General features: G+C 33.0%; 1 protein-coding gene across 1 annotated transcript in view; it reads left to right on the top strand.

Moving 5' to 3' along the window:
- ARID2 (AT-rich interaction domain 2) overlaps nucleotides 1–20,287 on the top strand; it is a 194,926-nt gene that overhangs the window by 100,004 nt on the left and 74,635 nt on the right. Inside the window, exons 4-6 of the mRNA XM_055394039.2 lie at nucleotides 7,334–7,467; nucleotides 13,824–14,042; nucleotides 17,548–17,615. Of these exons, the coding sequence (XP_055250014.2) occupies nucleotides 7,334–7,467; nucleotides 13,824–14,042; nucleotides 17,548–17,615 (421 nt within the window). The remainder of the gene's footprint in view (nucleotides 1–7,333; nucleotides 7,468–13,823; nucleotides 14,043–17,547; nucleotides 17,616–20,287) is intronic.

Raw genomic sequence — 20,287 nt, 5'->3', positions numbered from 1 at the left:
GGAGAAGGAAATGGCAACCCACTCCAGTGTTCTTGCCTGGAGAATCCCAGGGTCGTAGGAGCCTGGTGGGCTGCCGTCTATGGGGTTGCTCAGAGTCGGACACGACTGATGTGACTTAGCAGCAGCAGCAGCAGCAGCAGATATATTAGAAACATCTGTAGTTGAATTCAGCTCTATAGAAAACCTCCCACACAGTATAATTTGCTTTAACCCTTGTTTCTTCAACTTCTTATAGTGATTTCTTGTCATTTTCCAACAGTATTTCTATTGTTGCCATATTCTTCATATATTATATTATATTCTACATATATTCAGCTATGTTTATCATTAGAAAATAAATGTTTTCCCAGTGATGTGAAAGTTGGCCTTGGAAAGACTCTTGTAAATATTTATCACTACATATACTTGAAATAAAATGTATATTTAAACTTTAATAAGTTTTATTATGTTTCAATGACTTGAAAAATGTTGAGAAAAATCTAAATTAATCTTCAAATTCTGGATATTTAGAACATCTTACAAATTGTCAGCAACATAAAAAATATAAGACTAGACTTGCGCAGCATCAGGGCACATGAAGTCATATTTCAGATAGGTTGTATTTGATAGTTTAGAAATCTGTTGATAATTTTTATCTGATTGCTTTGCCATTGTTTTTACTTCATAGTATTGTTGATAATGAGCTCATGTGAGAAATGTTGGCCATTTTCTTATTTACAGTTGCTTGCTCTACCAAACTGTGGTTTCTTTGAAGGGTTCTATTCATGTTCTTATCCTTTCTGTGAGAGAGTTTAAATTAGGTAATGTTAACTTTAAATACATTTTAAATTAAATGGCCACTTAACCTAGACAGGAACAGATATTAGTACATGGAATCTAATGAATGGTGAAGTTTCCAGTGGTTAGAAGTTAATGAATGAATGAGGATTCCATTGTTAGTCCCTTCATGTTGTCTCATAGGATGAGTAACATATGGACTGTACTGCCAGATGAATGGAGAGCAAAGGAGGGAGCTGACAGTTTCAACCTATCCGTTAAGTGTTTCTCCCTATTGGAGTATCTTGTTTGTGTGTCCCGCTTTGAGTATTTTTAGTGAGGCAAGGATGCATCATTTTATTAAATAACCTTTGGTGTCCTCTGTTTAAATAGTTTTCTCTATGATCTACAGGTGAGTTAATGTTGCAAAATGTTGGATGTTGAACTATCATTGAATTTCTGCAATAAAATCTTGAGTATGTATGACTATGTAATAAATATTAATAGATTGTCTTTTGTAGTATTTATATAGTCTTTTTTAACTGCAATTTTTATGAGATTGTGTCAGAGTTTTGCTAGATTAGTTTTCAGGGAGAGTCCAATTTTTTTTCGTAATTGGAAACATTTTATGTAACAGTGGAAATAATCATTTTTTTAAAGTTTGGAATAACTCATTACTTTTTTTCTGATGTTCTAAATTTCTTTTTTTAATTTCTAAATTGTATCACACCAGAAAAGCTTAATACATACAGGTTTATCCACATCAAAACAAGACAAAACAAAGCAAATAAAACTCTGCTAATACTTTGAAGCCATGTGTGTGTTTTTTTATTGTTTTTCTCTCCTCAGGGATAAATCCTAGCTTATTTTCTGGGTCATGATTATTATCTGACTTTTCTTTTCTCTTACTTGTCTAGTACTAAAAAAAAAATTTAACTTTTTGCTTATGATCTTCGTATAAATGGAATCAGATCAGTATTATTCTGTAATGATTCATCTTTAACATTTTGTTGTTGGCTATTTTTATTGATCCGTGTTAGTTAACTAATTTTCACTAACATAGCATATTTCACTGTATGAATATGCCACAATATTTTTCTTCATATTATCATTTGTGAATATTTGAGTTGTTTCCAGTTTTCTCTAGGGTATATGCCTAAGAATAAAATTGTTGCATCACAAGATACTCTTCTTCTTCTCCTTTTCTCTGCATATTACATACATTAATGTCTTTGTTTCTCTCTCGTGATTTGGAAAGTAATAATCTTGACTTCAATTTGGTTGTTCAGCAGTTGTAGAAATACTCCCAAGAACATATTTCCCTAAATATTATTAACTATGAGAATAAACCCATTTGATTACTCTTCCTGTGTAAATAAGACACAGAATAGAATAATCAAAGGAGCAGGGTCATTCTGGATGTTTCTAGGAATTGTCTTTATCTTTGGAGCTTGCATATATCATCAATATATGTCTGAGTGTTTTTTCTTTTCATTAATTTTTTCCTGATGATCCTTGCACCCTGACACCCCAGGGACCTTTATGATATACCCGTTAAGCATTTTTTACTTAAAGAAATTCTTCTCTTATCTCAATAATAATGCTTCTGTTCAATGTATTCTGGTCTTTCATTCAGGACTACTATTTACCCCCTATGTTTGACGTTCTGTTTATCATGCATGTTTCATTTTTATCCACCCCACTGTTTTCATCCTTTCCATCTCTTCAAGGAGCCATTTCTCAAGCATGCCATCTACATTACTGAGGTGACTTTTACACTGTCAAATCTACTTTTTCATTGTCCGCTTTGCAGGGATAATCCTGGGCAAAGAAATGTTGTTCATTACCTTGCTGGTTTGCAAGTCCGTATTCTTGATTTTTGTGCTGGGATATTTGATCTTGAAAGTTACTTGCATGCCACATCAATAGAGGTCCCATTACCTGATGATACCAGTCTTTTCATGCTAGTACTTCTGATAGGTGCTCCATATCCCTGGATCTTCAGATTCATTTTGACAAGCTTCAAGGTGAAGTTTAAAGGACTTTGCTTCTTTTGACAGCCACTGAGTTCAACTCAACTTTTTTTTAAACAGTTGTCATTCTGATCCCATTATCACACACACTCTCATATTTTATTGATTCTTAGTGGCTAAAGGAAATCCCCGTTGAATTTGCCTTTTTATACATTTTGGCTTAAGATATCCTCTACTTTCCACTAGACCATCTTACTCTCTCACGAATTGTTTTGCAAGTTAGTCTTATAAATCCTTGAAGTTGCTTTTAATGAACCAGAATTTCTGAAAGTTTTCTAAGTTAGAAATTATGCAGTATCCCTCAATTTTTTCTCTTTAAGGTTCATTACGATTGGATTTAAGGAAAGATTAATATGTATTTCTTGAACTGTCATCTTTTCCTAAAGCATTTCAAAAAGTTTTATATAAAAGCTTTTATATAAATATTATATATTTATAAAATATTACACATATTTTTTAATTTTTAAGAATTCTACCAAAATATTTATAAATAAAGTTGTGAGATACCTGGGAATTGCTTTAAAATAATCTGGAAAGTGTTGTGAAGATGGTACTTGTGCTATAGATGAAACAAGGTTGACTGTGAATTTTTTTTTTTTTTACCATGAATTTTGATATCTGCTGATGGGTACTGTTGTAGTAGTTTTTTCTATTTTTACATAAAATCATAAAGTTATTTTTAATTTTCCAAGGGTTAAATTTCTTTGAATTAATTGCCTTATATAGTATTTAATCTTAAATTTATTGTGGTTTCCTATGTGACTTGACATATGATGAGTTAAATAATTTTTGTGGAGATTTGAAAAGAAAATCATTGTGTATCTAATAAATCAGTCTTATTGGTGATTATATTTAGGTCTTCTGTGAACTAATTTTTTGTTTACTTAATCTATCAGATACTACAGGAGGTTAAATATTTCTGCATTCATAACTGTACTGCCTATGTTATTTGATGCTGTCTTGAAAGGACTCTTCCTCCCACTGTATTGGTCCTACATATTAAACTTTTTAATTGAATAGTGCCATTTAAAATAATTCCTATATTTTATGCTAAATGTTCATATTTGCCTTCATCCTTTAAATCTATCATGTATGGCTTAGAATCCAACAAAAAATAAACTAGGGCCAAGTTGAAAAAAGAAGATACAGTTCACCCCACCTGAATCTGTACCTAATGCTGAACTAAGGAACCTCGTTTTCTGTGTCGCCTGTTAAGAGAGTAACTGCCATCTGGATTCCAATATTTTACTAGTCTTGAGTCAAATATGTCATGTATTAGGTCGATTACTAAAGGAGGTCTGTAAATACCTGTTTGATTAAAATATATCAACTATTCAAAGCAATGTGATTGACTTGGAGAATAAAGAGAAGTGTGTAGTCTAATATTTGTAGTTAAATGAGTGAACACTGTATATCTGTCAGTGTATGAGCTCTGGGTCATGTTAGAGAATTAAATCTGAAAACCTATATTTTGAAATGTAACTGTATTTTAGCTGCTTTCTCTTGTCTGTTAATTTAGTTTTTAGAAGTATAGCTCTTTGAAAACCAAAATGGGACTTTATGCTTAATCATTGAGAGAGACAAGAATCAGAACTAGATGCCAAACCCTCGGTTGAACTATCACAGGTTGAGTCTCAATTGGAAATGTTTAATTATGAATGAGAACAAGTGCTGACCCTCAAGCCAGGGAAATAAAAATTTCAAAAATTAAAACAATTTGCCTAAGCCATAAATTTCTGGAGACTGGAATTATATGAAGAATCTGTTTGGAGGAATAGAGTTAGAAGAGTCAAGGGACCAGAAGTCATATATTTTAAAAATTGTATAAAAATTATGTATATAGTTTATTGTATATACTGCATATTGTGTATACTGTTTATTACTAGTACTTGCGGTGTTTCAGTCACTCCATTTTGCTTATGCTCCATTTTGAGTGTTCCAGAAAGGAAAAGGTACTTATGGTCTTTCTTTACTAGTAGTGTTGTTTTCTCCCCAAGTTTTAAATCTACTATGCTCAATTATGGAAGTCCCAGGTAAAGAACCTGCCTGCCATTGCAGAAGGCATAAGAGATGTGGGTCTATCCCTGGGTCAGGAAGATCCCCTGGAGAAGGGCATGGCAACCCACTCCAGTATTGTTACCTGGAGAATCCCATGGACAGAGGAGCATGTCGGCCTACAATCCATAAGAGTTGCAGTAGTGTCTGACTACTGCAGTGAGTTCGCATTAACATACACTTAATAATGAGTAACAGATTTATAAAGAGCATCTTAAACATATTGTTAGTATAAGGTTTTGATTTAAAATTTTTACTTTTTCATTGTTATTTTGATTTTATTTAAATGATGTTAGTTAAGAAAGATTAACTTGCTTTTAACCATTCCACAGTGAGCTCAATTCTGAAAGAACATACTTTGTAAAATACCTCTATCACTACTATTGCCTGCATTGTTTCATGTAATGTAGATAAACCCTCATTTGCAGAAAATGTCACGTGACTTTTGAGCAGCTATTTGTGTTCAAATTTGTGTAGACTCTTCTTTTGATAATTTTTGCATTAGAAATTCAAAAAGGATAGGTTTGATTTATGGCTCATACATAAGTCTATCATGAATCTATACTAGAGAGAGACTGTCTCTTTTTAATCACATTTTTGTTTTGATTTATATTCTTTGGCTGTAAATTTTATCTGCTAGGGCACATCACCAGGATCAGGATAAAATGTTTGCAGCTGTATACTGTCCTCAGTGCTCAAGGGTTATATGTGGGCATAGGTGTCTGCTTTAGTATCTCTGGCAGTGGAGAAAAGTGTTGGGTTCATTAGCTGTCAAGCTACCAGTTAGGAAAGAGTTCCTTGCTCAAGCTGAACTTATATGGAGAACTTAGAAGGAATTGAAAGGGAGAATATACTTCCTTTCTAGTCTCCAAGATGTGAATTGTGCCTTGGAAAGCTGGAAGGGAAAAATGAAGAATTATGATGAGTATCCTTGCTATTAGTTTTTATACCTAAATTTACAACTTTCATTCACCCTACCTTGAAAGTTATGGTTTGGTGCTAAAAACACAGTAATACTTCTGAGATCATTGATACCCCTCTCAGCTGTCTGTTAACTATAAAAGCAAAGGGTTTTTAAAGTAGTAACTAATGGACTTAATACCTGCCTGGTTCAGGAATGATGGAAAGCCTGACCTATAAAATGATCACATCTAGAACTTCACTATGGTATTTTTCAGCTTGCTTCTTATGAGGTATAATAACAAGTTCATTAGGTACAGTATTGTGTTTGACAGGGGTTTGACCAGTTGCTTTGCTATTTAAAAGTCTTTCTTGTTGGGAATCTTATTATAAACTGGTAGGTTTTGAATTGTGGTGTTGAAGACTCTTGAGGGCCCCTTGGACTGCAAGGAGATCCAACCAGTCCATTCTAAAGGAGTTCAATCCTGGGTGTTCATTGGAAGGACTGATGCTAAAGCTGAAACTCCAATACTTTGGCCACCTCACACGACGAGTTGACTTACTGGAAAAGACTCTGATGCTGGGAGGGATTGTGGGTAAGAGGAGACGGGGACAACAGAGAATGAGATGACTGGATGACATCACCGACTCAATGGACATGCGTTTGAGTGAACTACGGAAGTTGGTGATGGACAGGGAGGCCTGGCGTGCTGTGACTCATGGGGTCACAAAGAGTCGGATACAATTGAGCGACTGAACTGGACTGAATGATAGATTATAAATTTGGATATTCTAATTAATATTAAGAAGATTGACCATACCCAGTGATGGTGATATTGTGGGAAACACAGGAACGATCTTATAAATTGGTCAAAATGTTTTGGGCATGTCACTTTTGAATGAGAATTTGGTCGTATTTTCTATTTAAAGTGATCATACCATTTCCACTGTCTATGGAGAGAAAAATATTCAAACAAGTGCTGAGATTAAGCTTATTGCTGCATGGCCTGTAATAGCAGAAAACAAAACTTAGCATAGCTAAATGCAACACTAGAGATCTAGTTAAAATTATGATATATCAATCAGCATTTATTATACAACTGTTAAAAATGACTGAGGTAGTACTATATGTATTAACCTGCAGGATCTCTAAAATATGTTGTTAAAATCTGCACAAAAAATATACTGAAGGCACGTGTGATAAGTGAAATGGGGAGGCCAGGGACTCTTCTCACATTTACATCATTGTTACAATGACCATGTATAATTTTTTTTAATCAGTAAATGTGCTGTCATTTATCTACATGTAGTTGTCTTTTGACAATCTTTACTTTTATATGTTTATTTGTACAGTAGTATGATCTTTCTAGGCATTTAAAAGCACTTTTAGAACTATTACATTGAGTTTGTCTCCAATATTACTGCTGAAGTGACTATTCCACTAATATAAGAAGTTTGTGGTATCTTGTTATATTATTATTTTTAAATTTAGGGCCTCTAGAAAAAGAAAGCAGATCTATGTGGTAGGAGTTAAAATATACCACATGAATCTATTTTTAAATCTCTGCTGTGCTGTTTTTCTATTTCAGTTACCTAGAAAAGTACGAGAAAGTTCATCATTTTGGGGAGGATGATGATGAGGTACCACCAGGCAATCCCAAACCACAGCTTCCTATTGGTGCAATTCCATCTTCCTACAATTACCAGCAACACAGTGTGTCAGGTAAATATCACTGGAAAATGAAAAAGGCGTAGGTACACAGTTTTGAGTTAGAATAGAAATCATCCCATGAATTGAATTGGTCCCTTATTTTGCACATGAAAATACTGAAAGCCTTGGGTTAATGCAGCTTCTAGAAATCAGCATGTCACTGGTATGAGGACCCTGTCTGTCACAACCTACATAGAAGACCTTTAGTTGCAGGAATCTTTAGAGTTACAAATATATGGACACTTTCAAATGAAATTTTTTTTTCTTTTTAATTTGATTAAAGATCAGTTTAACCTAAATTGTCACTAAAACGAGAAGAGGAATGTCCTGTTAGAATTAAGGAAGCCAAAAAATACTCATAGCATCTACTAGATTTTCTATAATTCCTGGCATTCCCAGCACCAGAATTTCTCAGAAATGTTTCTTACTGTGTTTCAACTGTTTTCCTGCCATGGTACCAGGGACTTAAGATTTTTTTCATTCAAGTCATTCTTACAATGGTTATAAAGGAATCTGCAGCTAAAAAGAACAAGACTCAAGTTGGAAATAGGTTGAGAGTCTAATGAAGAGGTTCTCGAGGCAGAGTTGATGTGATTTCTAGTGTTTGTGACTCCAGAAGGTGATGACTAGGAAGAGAGCTCTGAAGAGATAAGCAGGTCTTTTCTTCATTCACCAATATCTAGCCTGAAAAAGAGGAGATAATATCTTTTTCAAGAGGATAGTCTTTATAAAAATATACAGATATCTCGATCTTTATTATTCTTCATTGGTACTAATACCGATCTTTTAGGTAATCCTTAGGTTTAAGCTCTCTCATTTGTGCCAGTATCACTGATTTAAAAGTTTTCACGGTCTATTTTCAAGTCTCCTCCATGTTGAATTTGACCCTATTTTTTTCCCAATCAGTAATAGTTGAGGAAACAGAATCTCCTAGAATCTGTGATCTCCAGTAGAAGAGACTTCATCTGATGATTTTGTATAACTGAGTCTTGGGGGAGGGGTTGTAGCGGTGGTGAGTGCAAACCAAATCTACCTTTATTTTTAAGGAGAAGTTATTACCTCGGAAACCAATGTTAAAGGAGAACATTTTAAGTCATCATGTGGAAGATCTTGCTTACTGTTTAAGCTGATTAAATAAAATGAGGTGGTTTGTTAGGTAATATGCTTCTGATTTTTAGGAAGAGCTATGGTGGCTCAGAGGTTAAAGTGTCTGCCCACAATGCGGGAGACCTGGGTTCGATCCCTGAGTTGGGAAGATCCCCTGGAGAAGGAAATGCAACCCACTCCAGTATTCTTGCCTGGAGAATCCCATGGACAGAGGAGCCTGGTGGGCTACAGTCCACGGGGTCGCAAAGAGTCAGACACGACTGAGCGACTTCATATATGTATATATAATGACCATTCTCTAATTCAAGGATGTTATAGAGGCTGTTCCTACAGTGAATGAGACCTGGTACTATAACTTTTAAGACCATTCTGTAACTCTGTGTTACTGCTACATTATAGCAACAACAGAACTGTCCATTCTTATAGGTTAAATAGAGTTTGGTGTCTATTACACTTCTCAAACTAACCCATTTCAATATTAGATCTAGCTATCTCCCTACTCCCCCTACCCTGATTTAAGCATGATTTATTTCAAGAAAGAAGATATTTCTGGTATTTCAGAAGTCTGTTGAAAGTCATTGTTGGAGCTATGCAATATTTAAAGAAATGATAGAATTCTCAGTCTGGTGTTTTAATAACTACTTTCTGATATGCTGTCATATGCCTGTCTTTTGTTGTTTAAGGAGAATCTGAGCAGTTATATAACATATGTAGCATGTTTGACAGAATCAGAATTGGGGACTGATTAGAAATAGAAATTACTGGGGAACATCAGACTACAGTATATCTAATTCATACTGAAAAGAGGTAGTGTTTCAGGGCAGCATTTACGAATTTGAAGGTGCTTTTTATAATCCCAGAAGGAGCCATAGCAACATTATGACAGTGTTCTAAAAATCAACATGACTGTCAATATATAAAACAAATCCTTCACCAATTATTCTTTTCAAATGCCATTAAGGAAATATAGTAAGCTTCATAGCTGTCAGTGTGTATGTGTGTGTGTATTTAAATAAATACCAGGGTAGAATTACATAGTGGTAGATTAAAAGCCTTAGGATATTTTAGTTAGAACATTTAAAAGATTTGTGTCTACGTCTTTGATCATATAGTGTTACTCTCCTTGTAGGTTTGGATTGATGTATTTGGATACGTGTATTTATCTAGAGATGCTTTCATTTAAAAAAGCTATTCTAAAACAATAATTTGAAAGGTAATATGATAAATTTAAATTGGCATTTAGAATGAAGTACAGTTCTACTCATAATTGTCATAGTAGATTATTGTATAGTGATATAATATGGAACAAAAATTTTATACGGCTATTGACTCCTTTTGCCCAGTGACTTTAAGTAGCCAAAAAAGTATTAGGTACATTTTGCTTTGAATTTTAGAATTATTAAACTTTGGTATCAAAATATGGTGATTTTGTCATTTATTTGCATAATTGTGCATATTTTTCCTTGCCATGAGGAACTAATCTTTTGGTTTTCTTCTTTATTCTTTCTTCCTTGGTATTGATTTGGATATAGTCAGTTCTGCAGAATTGCACTGTAGATTACTAAGAACTTTTTGTTCATCTTCTCTTTCCCTTTAAAATTAAAAAATTAATTTCTAAATTAAAAATTTTAAATTTGTTTGCAGTATCTTTAGTAGAAAAATTCTGAAAGTCGAGACCGACACATGACAAACACATCAAAATTAATAGTACTGTAGAATTTAAGAGCTAGCTAGGATTTTAGCAATCATGTAATCCAATTCAATCATTTTGGCCAAAGGAGGCCAAGCACACGATCCATTTACGTTTTTGTTACTTAAATTTGGAAAAGCTTTATACAGGAAGATTTATTATTTTGATTTTATCAGTTGTATTAATATTTGAGCAAAGATTTTCCTGTACATGTCCTGTGTTCATACAGATACTTGAACTACAGCAATCACAGCCAATGTCAATGGAAAGAATGTACTGTATGATATCTGTAATATAAACAACATTCCAGGAACAATGCTCCCTTTCCTCTAAACTGATTACCTCAGATTCAGTTAAATTTGTCAGTAATGATGTGTTTGTATAGACATTGTGTCAAGAACATTGAAAATTCGCAATCTCATTCCTATTATAAAATTGTACCTATTCAAACATACCTCCTTGGGGATGGGAAGGGAGTCTCCTAAAATCTTGTAAGCATTTCTCTTATATTAGATTCCTAAGAAGGAATCTACCAAACATCATATAGTTAAAGGACTTTTCATAATTATCATATTAATTTATTTTATTTTAATTGGAGATGTCTTTTGGCAAAGTCATTCACTTAAGGATGCATTGAATTGAATATATGGTGGCATCTGTTATTCTTCAGTAGCAAACAGACCATATCCAAGATCCTATTGAAGGCACAACAAGACTGTGACAGATGTTGAATTATGGGTTCCAGATTTTTATTTCTATTGGAAATTTGCCTGAAATTTTGTGGAATCTAAAGACTTAACTATTGCTGAAACTTGGCATCTCATGATCAGTTCCAGTGTGCAATAAATAACAAAATGTGTTTCTATGTTCACAGAAGTTACGTTACATTTTCCCAAGATATTTATGTTATATATGAGAAATTTAATTTTTCAAGATTATAAGACATGAACAATGTATTATTATTCAACCTTAAATATTATAAAGACTCTATGTCAATTCATTTATAACTGTATTGTGATACTTAATGGAGAAATTCCTAGAACATTTTAATATTGAAGAGGTGTCTCTTCAAATATCTATTGGGAAATGAAGTTTCTTACCTACATGATTTTCTTCTGTGGAATGTTGTGACAATAGATTCCTACTTGTATTCCATTTAGTGACATTCTTAAAAGATTTTTTTTCAAATCCATATTTTTCTGAAATGTTTTGTGTAGCAGTTTTCTAACTCTTGTTTCTTTCCTTTTCCCATTACACTAGTTAGATCTTTATATGATGAATGTATTAGGGGTATATGTCTCAGGACATAGCTGCCAAGGCCTAAGTTGCACCAATTAAGAGTCAGTAATTATAGAAATACAACATTTTCTAATATCGTGAGGAACACTGGGCTAAAAGAAGCACAAGCTGGAATCAAAATTGCCGGGAGAAAATATCAATAAGCTCAGATATGCAGATGACACCACCCTTATGGCAGAAAGTGAAAAGGAGCTAAAAAGCCTCTTGATGAAAGTGAAAGAGAAGAGTGAAAAAGTTGGCTTGAAGCTCAACATTCAGAAAACTAAGATCATGGCATCTGGTCCCATCACTTCATGGGAATAGATGGGGAAATTGTGGAAACAGTATCAGACTTTATTTTTTTGGGCTCCAAAATCACTGCAGATGCTGATTGCAGCCATGAAATTAAAAGACGCTTACTCCTTGGAAGGAAAGTTATGACCAACCTAGATAGCATATTAAAAAGCAGAGACATTACTTTGCCAACCAAGGTCCATCTAGTCAAGGCTATGGTTTTTCCGTTGTCATGTATGGATGTGAGAGTTGGACTGTGAAGAAAGCTGATCACCAAAGAATTGACTTTGAACTGTGGTGTTGGAGAAGACTCTTGAGAGTCCCTTGGACTGCAAGGAGATCCAGCCGGTCCATTCTAAAGGAGATCAGTCCTGAGTGTTCATTGGAAGGACTAATGCTAAAGCTAAGACTCCAATACTTTGGCCATCTCATGCGAAGAGTTGACTCACTGGAAAAGACTCTGATTCTGGAAGGGATTGGGGACAGGAGGAGAAAGGGACGACAGAGAATGAGATGGCTGGATGGCATCACTGACTCGATGGACATGAGTTTGAGTGAACTCTGGGAGTTGGTGATGGACAGGGAGGCCTGGCATGCTGTGATTCATGGGGTCGCAAAGAGTCGGACACGACTGAGCGACTGAACTGAACTGAACATACATATTATGATTATATAATAGTTTTCTGTAATCCTATCTTGCTATCTACAAGGTATAAAAATGTTTCAGTTCTCCTACATAAAATATTTTAGTTAGGGAAAGATTTGTTAGAACACGAAAGTATGAACTAAAAAGGTAAAAGTTTATAAATCAGACTTCATCAAAATTAAACCTTCTGCTCTTTGAAGACATTGTTGAGAAAATGAAAGGGGAAATCACTCACTATCTGGAAGAAAATATTTACAAAACAAATATTAGATATATGGCTCATATTCAGAATATTTTAAACTGACAGTACCAAGTGCTGACAAGGATGCGCACAAGCACCAGGAACCCCCATGCATCACTGATGGAAAGACAAGATATTACAGCTACTTTGGAAAACTTTTACAGTTTCTTAGAAAGTTAAACATACACTTTGTATGACCGAGCAATCAAAGAATAATGAAGAAATATGTCTGCACTAAATCCTGTATGTGACTGTTATTAGCGACTGTATTCAGAAGTGCTAAAAATTGGAAACAGTCCAGATGTTCTTCAGCTAGGGAATGGATAAACAAATTATGTTATAGCCATAATACAACAGTAAAGATATACAACACATAGCAATAAAAAAGAACCAATTACTGATACATACATTAAATGGGTATCAACCTCAACAGCATTTTGCTAAATGAAAATAAATCAGACACAGAAATATAAGTATTGTGTGATTCTGTTTATTTGGCATTTTGAAATAAAGTAGATCAATGGTTGTTTATGGATAAAGGGGAACAGATCAGCTACTAAGGAGCATAAAGAAGCTTCTTGGGATGATAGAAATACTCCCTTATCTCCATTGCAATTGTGGTTAAAAGACTTTCCGAACTCCTGGAACTGTAGAACTGAAAGCATGAACTTTACATTTTAATTAAATGTCAAAAAAATCTTACCTGAAAAGTAATAATCCTCCCAAAATTGGGTAAAGAAGGTAGGTAATATGTTTTGAAACATAATGTTGTTAAAAATTTCAAAGGAACCAGGCTTTCTGGCTTATAGTACTTAAAAAATCAGAAAAAGTTCCTTGAAATGTAAGAATAAAAAATGTAGATTAGGTAAATTAAAATAATGATACAATAGTTTGGCAGTGATATCAAAGAGAATATATATATTTCTTGTATTTTAGTACTTTCTGAGGAGTGTAATTTTCATGACTTCAAAAACTTGGACTCTAAAGTTCTACTCAGTTTGTATTTTATAATAGAAAGCAAGCTTCTATCCTATATTTAAAAGATATTAACCGAAAATGATTTCTAGTCCTTGATATGCTTAACAGTGTTATTGTTTTTTTTTCTTTGTTAGATTATCTCCGTCAAAGTTATGGGCTATCTATGGACTTCAATTCGCCAAATGATTATAATAAACTGGTGCTTTCACTGTTATCTGGACTCCCAAATGAAGTGGACTTTGCTATTAATGTATGCACTCTCCTGTCAAATGAAAGCAAACATGTCATGCAACTTGAAAAAGACCCTAAAATCATCACATTATTACTTGCTAATGCTGGGGTGTTTGACGACAGTAAGTTTTAGGCTTAATGTATTATATAATCATTCTATTAAAGGTATTTAGATTTTTTAAAAGGTTTTTAGGGAAAAAGGTATATTAGTCAATATAATAGCATTCTTTATTTGCTTTTGTTATATTAAATATATCATTTAAAATAATTAATGTCTGGATTTTTTTAACCTTATATATTTGAATAGATTAGATATTTAACCTCATCAGAGCTTTCGAAATTAAAATGCTGAATTTTTCTTAGAATGAATGTGGGTTTGTTGATTTGAGATTGTTTGATACAAACTTCTGATAGAGAAAACTGGACCTGTAAGAAATTGTTTTCTGATGTCTGTTTCTGCAGGTGTATAGTTAAAATTTTTAACTAAATAGGTCAGTACAGTTGAAAATTTGCTACATAATCAAAATAAGGATTATCAAATATTTCATAGTTTTACTTGTAGGATTTTCTAGTTGTAGGTTTTTATAGATCAGGTTCTTTGTTTTCTGTGAAATTATCTCAAATCTGGATTACTCTTCAGGCCAAATGGCACAATTCTGTAATTGTAGTTTAATAGGACTTTAAAAAATAGGTTTTGAAATTTTTTCCTGCTCATAGTGTCTCCTTTTAAAATATCTGTGTCAGCAGAATGTTATTGATAGAAAGTTTCTTCTTGCTTCTCAATCTTCCTTCTATCCCAACACCATTGTAACTTCTTTTGCCAGAAGTTTATTCTATTAATAGATTAAGGTATTGATACATTTTGAAATTATTTTATTATATAGGAAATTATATAGATAGTCTGAGAATTTCTTGTAATATTTCATAGGTATATGAGTGTTTTTGTTTTTATCTTTAAATAGCAGCATGTTTACAAATGAGTTCATTTTTCTGTACTTTTCAAGCATACTTTTATTTGGGATTATCTAAATAGGATTCCCTTTTTCTTGTTGTTGGCCGTGTCACGCAGGTCATGGGATCTCAGTTCTCCAACCAGGGATTGAACCCAGGCCCTCATCAGTGAGAACAGAGTCCTAACCACTGGACTGCCAGGGAATTTCTTAAATAGGATTCCTTAAAATCTGACATGTAATTATTTTATATGATAACACTTTGAAATTAAACTAAAGTGAAATTAGTTTCTTAAACTTCTGAAACTATTTTTGGTTACATGGAGGAGGAACAAAGGTCAGCACTTAATCAGTTTGTATTGTAACTGTGAAGATCTAACATTTGCGGATTTCCACCTCACTTTTATATTCTTTGCTTTCTAATATTTCATCTTGGTCTTTTAAAGACATTTTTCAGCATTTCATACAGAATGGAGTTTAAAATTGGTTCATTTTTAGAAATCTTAAAATGAAGTTTTTATAAAAAATAAATATTCTCAGACCATGATAATTTTGATGAATACTTACCATTTAATCATTCGATAAGGGTTTCATTTATATATGATAAACTGAGTTTACCAGTTTTAATGCACTGAAGTGTGACATTCTTTAGCACTTTTTTTTATCTCAGACTAAATTATTATGTAGAGTAGCAATCATTAATAATTAATATTAGCAAATGCTATTTGAGGAATGTTTCTTTTATTTCAGTAGTCAGAATTTAGAGTTCCAGAGTATATAGGGACTTTATGAAGACCATATACTTTTAAAACAGTGGTTTTACATTATGAAAATATTAAGGGTGTATATGATTATGTATATATTTCATTAGGCTTTTGAGAGGTTTTGAATTTTTTTAGGCATGGAATTTTAATTGAGAGAAAATATAGATACCACTTCTTTAGAATGTATGAGATGTTTATATATGATGTGTGTTTGAAGAAGTATAATAAAAATTCCATTTGACAAACATTTAATTTTTCCATCTTATATTTGCATTCAGTGTTCTTTTCCCATGGAGTTTTTGTTTCTAAGGTTTTCCTCAGGACAGACAAAATCTTGTCTTTCTTTAGAAGTGTATCGACTTTATTTTTCTGATTTAGCTGCTACGTATGTATACATTTGATGAAACTCTTCTTTAGGTCACTATAGTTAAATTTATTTATTAAAAACTTCACATACCCTTTATATCATGGTTCTCATGATTCTAATATCAATATAATGTTAAACTGTTTCCATTCCTCACCCTTTGTTATATTTTTTCAATGAAAAGTCTTATTCTTACCTAAGTACTTTACAAATTTTATTTGAACTCAATAGTAAGTAAATATTACTTGGCGTCCCTGGTGGTTCAGATGGTAGACAATCTGCCTATAATACAGGAGACCCAGTTTCAATCCCTGGGTCGGGAAGATCCCCTGGAGAAGGATATGGCAACCCACTCCAGTGTCCTTGCTTGGAGAATTCCATGGACAGTGGAACCTGGCAGGCTACAGTTCATGGGGTCTCAAAGAGTAGGACATGATTGAGTGACTAACACACGCAATATTAAATAAATATTATGTCTGTAATTAAAGGTGTAATAAGACTACAGACATTCAGTAAATCTTTTACAACAGAAAATACATGCACATGTTATCCCTGTTATTAACACATCCATTAAGAAGGCTTACTTTTATTTTTTTTGAAGAATCAAATTCATAAAGCTAGTTTTTCTGTTAACAGTTGCCACTATGTAGTTTTCTTCTTCATTTGAAAACCAGTAGCTTTCATTATGGAGAAGGAAATGGCAACCCACTCCAGTGTTCTTGCCTGGAGAATCCCAGGGACAGGGGAGCCTGGTGGGCTTCCGTCTATGGGGTCACACAGAGTCGGACACGACTGAAGTGACTTAGCAGCAGCAGCAGCAGCTTTCATTATAGAATATAGATAATTATAGATAGTTGATGAAAGTACTTACCTGATTTTTAAAGGGAGATGCCTATTGTGTCACAGTTTAGAAATTTGTATTGTATGACTTTACTGTCTAGTCCCATAGCTGACAAAGTGAATTAGCAACACAGAGATGTAAAAATAAAGGTATAACATGTATCTATATACCTCAATCTTTGTTGTGAGAGGCGAAGAAGCTTTTGAAAATAGATGGTTTGAGTTTCCTCCTAAAACATCTTTATCAAGAAATATAAATCAGCTAATATGGCTTAGAATGTTTTCTAAAGATTTATTCCTAAAGAATGCCTTGCCCATTAATATTTCAAATATAAATTATATAATAATCTTTGAAATGAATGGATATTTAAGATTATAGAAGTGTGGGAACCTAATATCATCAGTTTGACTTTTTAACATTTTTTTCTTCTACAAATCATAACTAATGCAGAGTAATTATTATTGTCTGTATAACTATTATGAAAGCCAGTTGTGTGTTTTTAGATTGTGACGAAAACTTTAAATTCTATAATTTAAAAAACTGTATTTCAAGAGAAATTATCATGACTTTCTATCATTTATTATGAAGCAATTTTTAAGGAGCAAGGTATCTTAAGGTATATTTTTACTGTTTTTCCAAACCTACCTTTTCAGGAAATAAGTGAAAGAAGTAATTTCATATTACTGAATATGCTATTTATTCTTTTAGCTTTAGGATCCTTTTCTACTGTATTTGGAGAAGAATGGAAGGAGAAGACTGATAGAGATTTTGTTAAGGTAATTCATGTAAATTAAAATATTGGACCATTGCTTTATATGTAGCCAAGGGCCAAAGGTCAGTTACTTATTTTATATAAGAACTGTGATTAAGTGGAATAAAAAATATTTTAGAATAGATAATAAACAAATGAAGTTTTCATTTTATCATATATTGATTTTTGAGAATGATAAACCTCTAACAGAAGCAATAAATCTGAGGATACTCAGAATAAGTAGCAGTTTGGGTAATTTCCTTAAGATTATTTTTCAGTTTACTTAATCATTCTTCAGCTGTGTAATATGCCACTTGAGTTTTTTGTTAAGTTTAATTTTAGTGACTGTGTTTTAATTTCTAGAAATTCTCAAATCTGTGTATATACAAACACATACTTGATAGTGCTAATATCTAAGCCTCCCATGACTCTGATTCTACTAACTCTGGCTCTTGGTGAATTATTCCTTTGTGTTTTTTAAAGTTGGTTTATAAAATTTCAGCAGACTTATTTATGTAGGATCTTTGTACAGATTGGCTAGAAAGTATTTTTTCCTTTCTCTGTTGCTTTTGCCAGTCACTTGAAATATTGATCAGAATGACTTTATATTAATTTTTTTATTGGAGATTTTTCTGATTACTCTGATAGTAAAAACAAAGTCATGGGAATTGTGAAGCAAGCTAGTGGTGAAATATATTATGGGTTGTTTTCAACTCAAGCTCAAGACAGTCCCTTTTATCTCCCTTTCTTTGAGGGTATTAAACCTTCAAATTTCTCACCATGATATAGAGTTGCCTCTTTAATTCCCAACTTTACAAGCTAACCCAAAGTTCTGTATTACCCCATCCACTGAAAGTCAACCCTCTTGATTGAAGTTAGGCAGATAATTTCTTTAACTCTAGAAAACTGGTCAATAAACATGCACAAAAAAAGTATATTAAAGTAACACATGCAGTCACAATGAGGAATAGAGTTGTCAGTATAATCACTAATCACATGAAATCAAGAAGACACAATATGTTGAAGATGAACAGATGTTTACATCTGTTATATATTTTCATTAAATTTCTGGTATTTATATTTTATTCTACATACTGTATTCTTTGGGTTTAATTCTCTTCACTTTTTCTAATTTCTTGAGCTGATGCTTGGAGTTACTGATTTTGTTTCTGTTTTTTCTAATATATATATTTAAAGTCATAAAATTCCATCCAAGCACACTTTAACTTTGTACTTCCAATATTGATAATTTCATATCATTATTATAACTCATTTTAAAATATCTTCTAATGTCCATTATGTTTTTCTCTTTAAGAAAATGGATTATTTAGAAGGGAATTTTCTTAATTTCCAAAAACATATGAAAAACTTCCTAATTTTCTTTTTATTACTAATATCTAACTGAATTTCAGTATGTTTAGAGAGACTGTTATGCATAGTTTGAACAGAATCTTTGAAATGTTTTCGCCCATTACTTTGTAGCTTAGCATTGATCATTGTACTTTGCAGATGCATTTTTACACCTTGAAGGAAACCCTGTGTTGAACAAGTTTATCAATGCCATTTTTTCCAACAACATATGTTCATTTCATGTGTCTGTGCCCATTTTGATAATTCTCTCATTGTTTCAAACTTTTTATTTTTTTTCTTACTGGGTTTGCCAAAAGGTTCATTTTGTTTTTTTCAGTACAGTGGCTCTAGTAGTGCTTAGTTGTCTTTAACTTTATTTGAACCAATTTTGGTAGATTGTATTATGACAGCTGTCACATTGGCATGCATTAAAAAAACCTGAACAACACTGGTGAATTTTTGTATAACCATTTTAATATTGAAGGTGGAAGAGAAAACCAATATTCTTGGCATATGATGCTTTATTATTTCAAGAAAGGTAAAGATGCAACAGAAACAGAAAAAAAGATTTGTGCAATGTATGGAGAAGGTGCTATGACTAACTGAACATGTTATAAGTGATTCATGAAGTTTACTGCTACAGATTTCTCACTGGGCAATGCCCTTCAGTTGGGTAGACCATTTGAAGTTGATAGCGATCAAATCAAGACATTGATTGAGAAGAGTCATTGTTACACCATGCAGGAAATAGCCGACCTACTCAAAAGATCTAAATCAAGCATTGAAAGTCATTTGCACCAGCTTGGTTATTTTCATTAGTTAAGCGAATGAAAACTTCTTTGACCATATTTCTGGATGCGATTCTCTGCTTAAACATAATGAAAACATTCCATTTTTAAAGCACATTGTGACAGGTGATGAAAAGTGAATATGGCAAAATAATATGGAACAGAAGAGAATGTGGGGCAAAGCAAAATGAACCACCACCAACCACATGGAAGACTGGTCTTCATCCAGAGAAGGTGATGTTGTGTATATGCTGATACTGGAAGGGCGACCTCTATTATCAGTTCCTTCTGGAAAACCAAACTATGAATTCCAACAAGTACTACTCAATTAGACCAATGGAAAGCAGCACTTCACAAAAAGTGTCCAGATTAGTCAACAGAAAACACATAATCTTCCATCTGGATAATGCAAGATGATCAGGCAAAAACTGTTATAGCTTGGCTAGGACATTAATTCATCTGCCATATTCATCAGACATTGCATTTTTGGATTTCCAATTATTTCCATCTTTACAGATTCCCGTAATGGAAAAAATTTCTCCAGTGGAAAAAAGGCACC

The sequence above is a fragment of the Moschus berezovskii genome, chromosome 6, assembly GCF_049115385.1.
Source record: "Moschus berezovskii isolate FMDL1 chromosome 6, NW_MosBer_1.0, whole genome shotgun sequence".
NCBI classification, from domain to species: Eukaryota; Metazoa; Chordata; class Mammalia; order Artiodactyla; family Moschidae; genus Moschus; species Moschus berezovskii.
The sequence above is the reverse complement of the archived record's forward strand: the minus strand, read 5'-3'. Positions and strand labels throughout refer to the sequence as shown.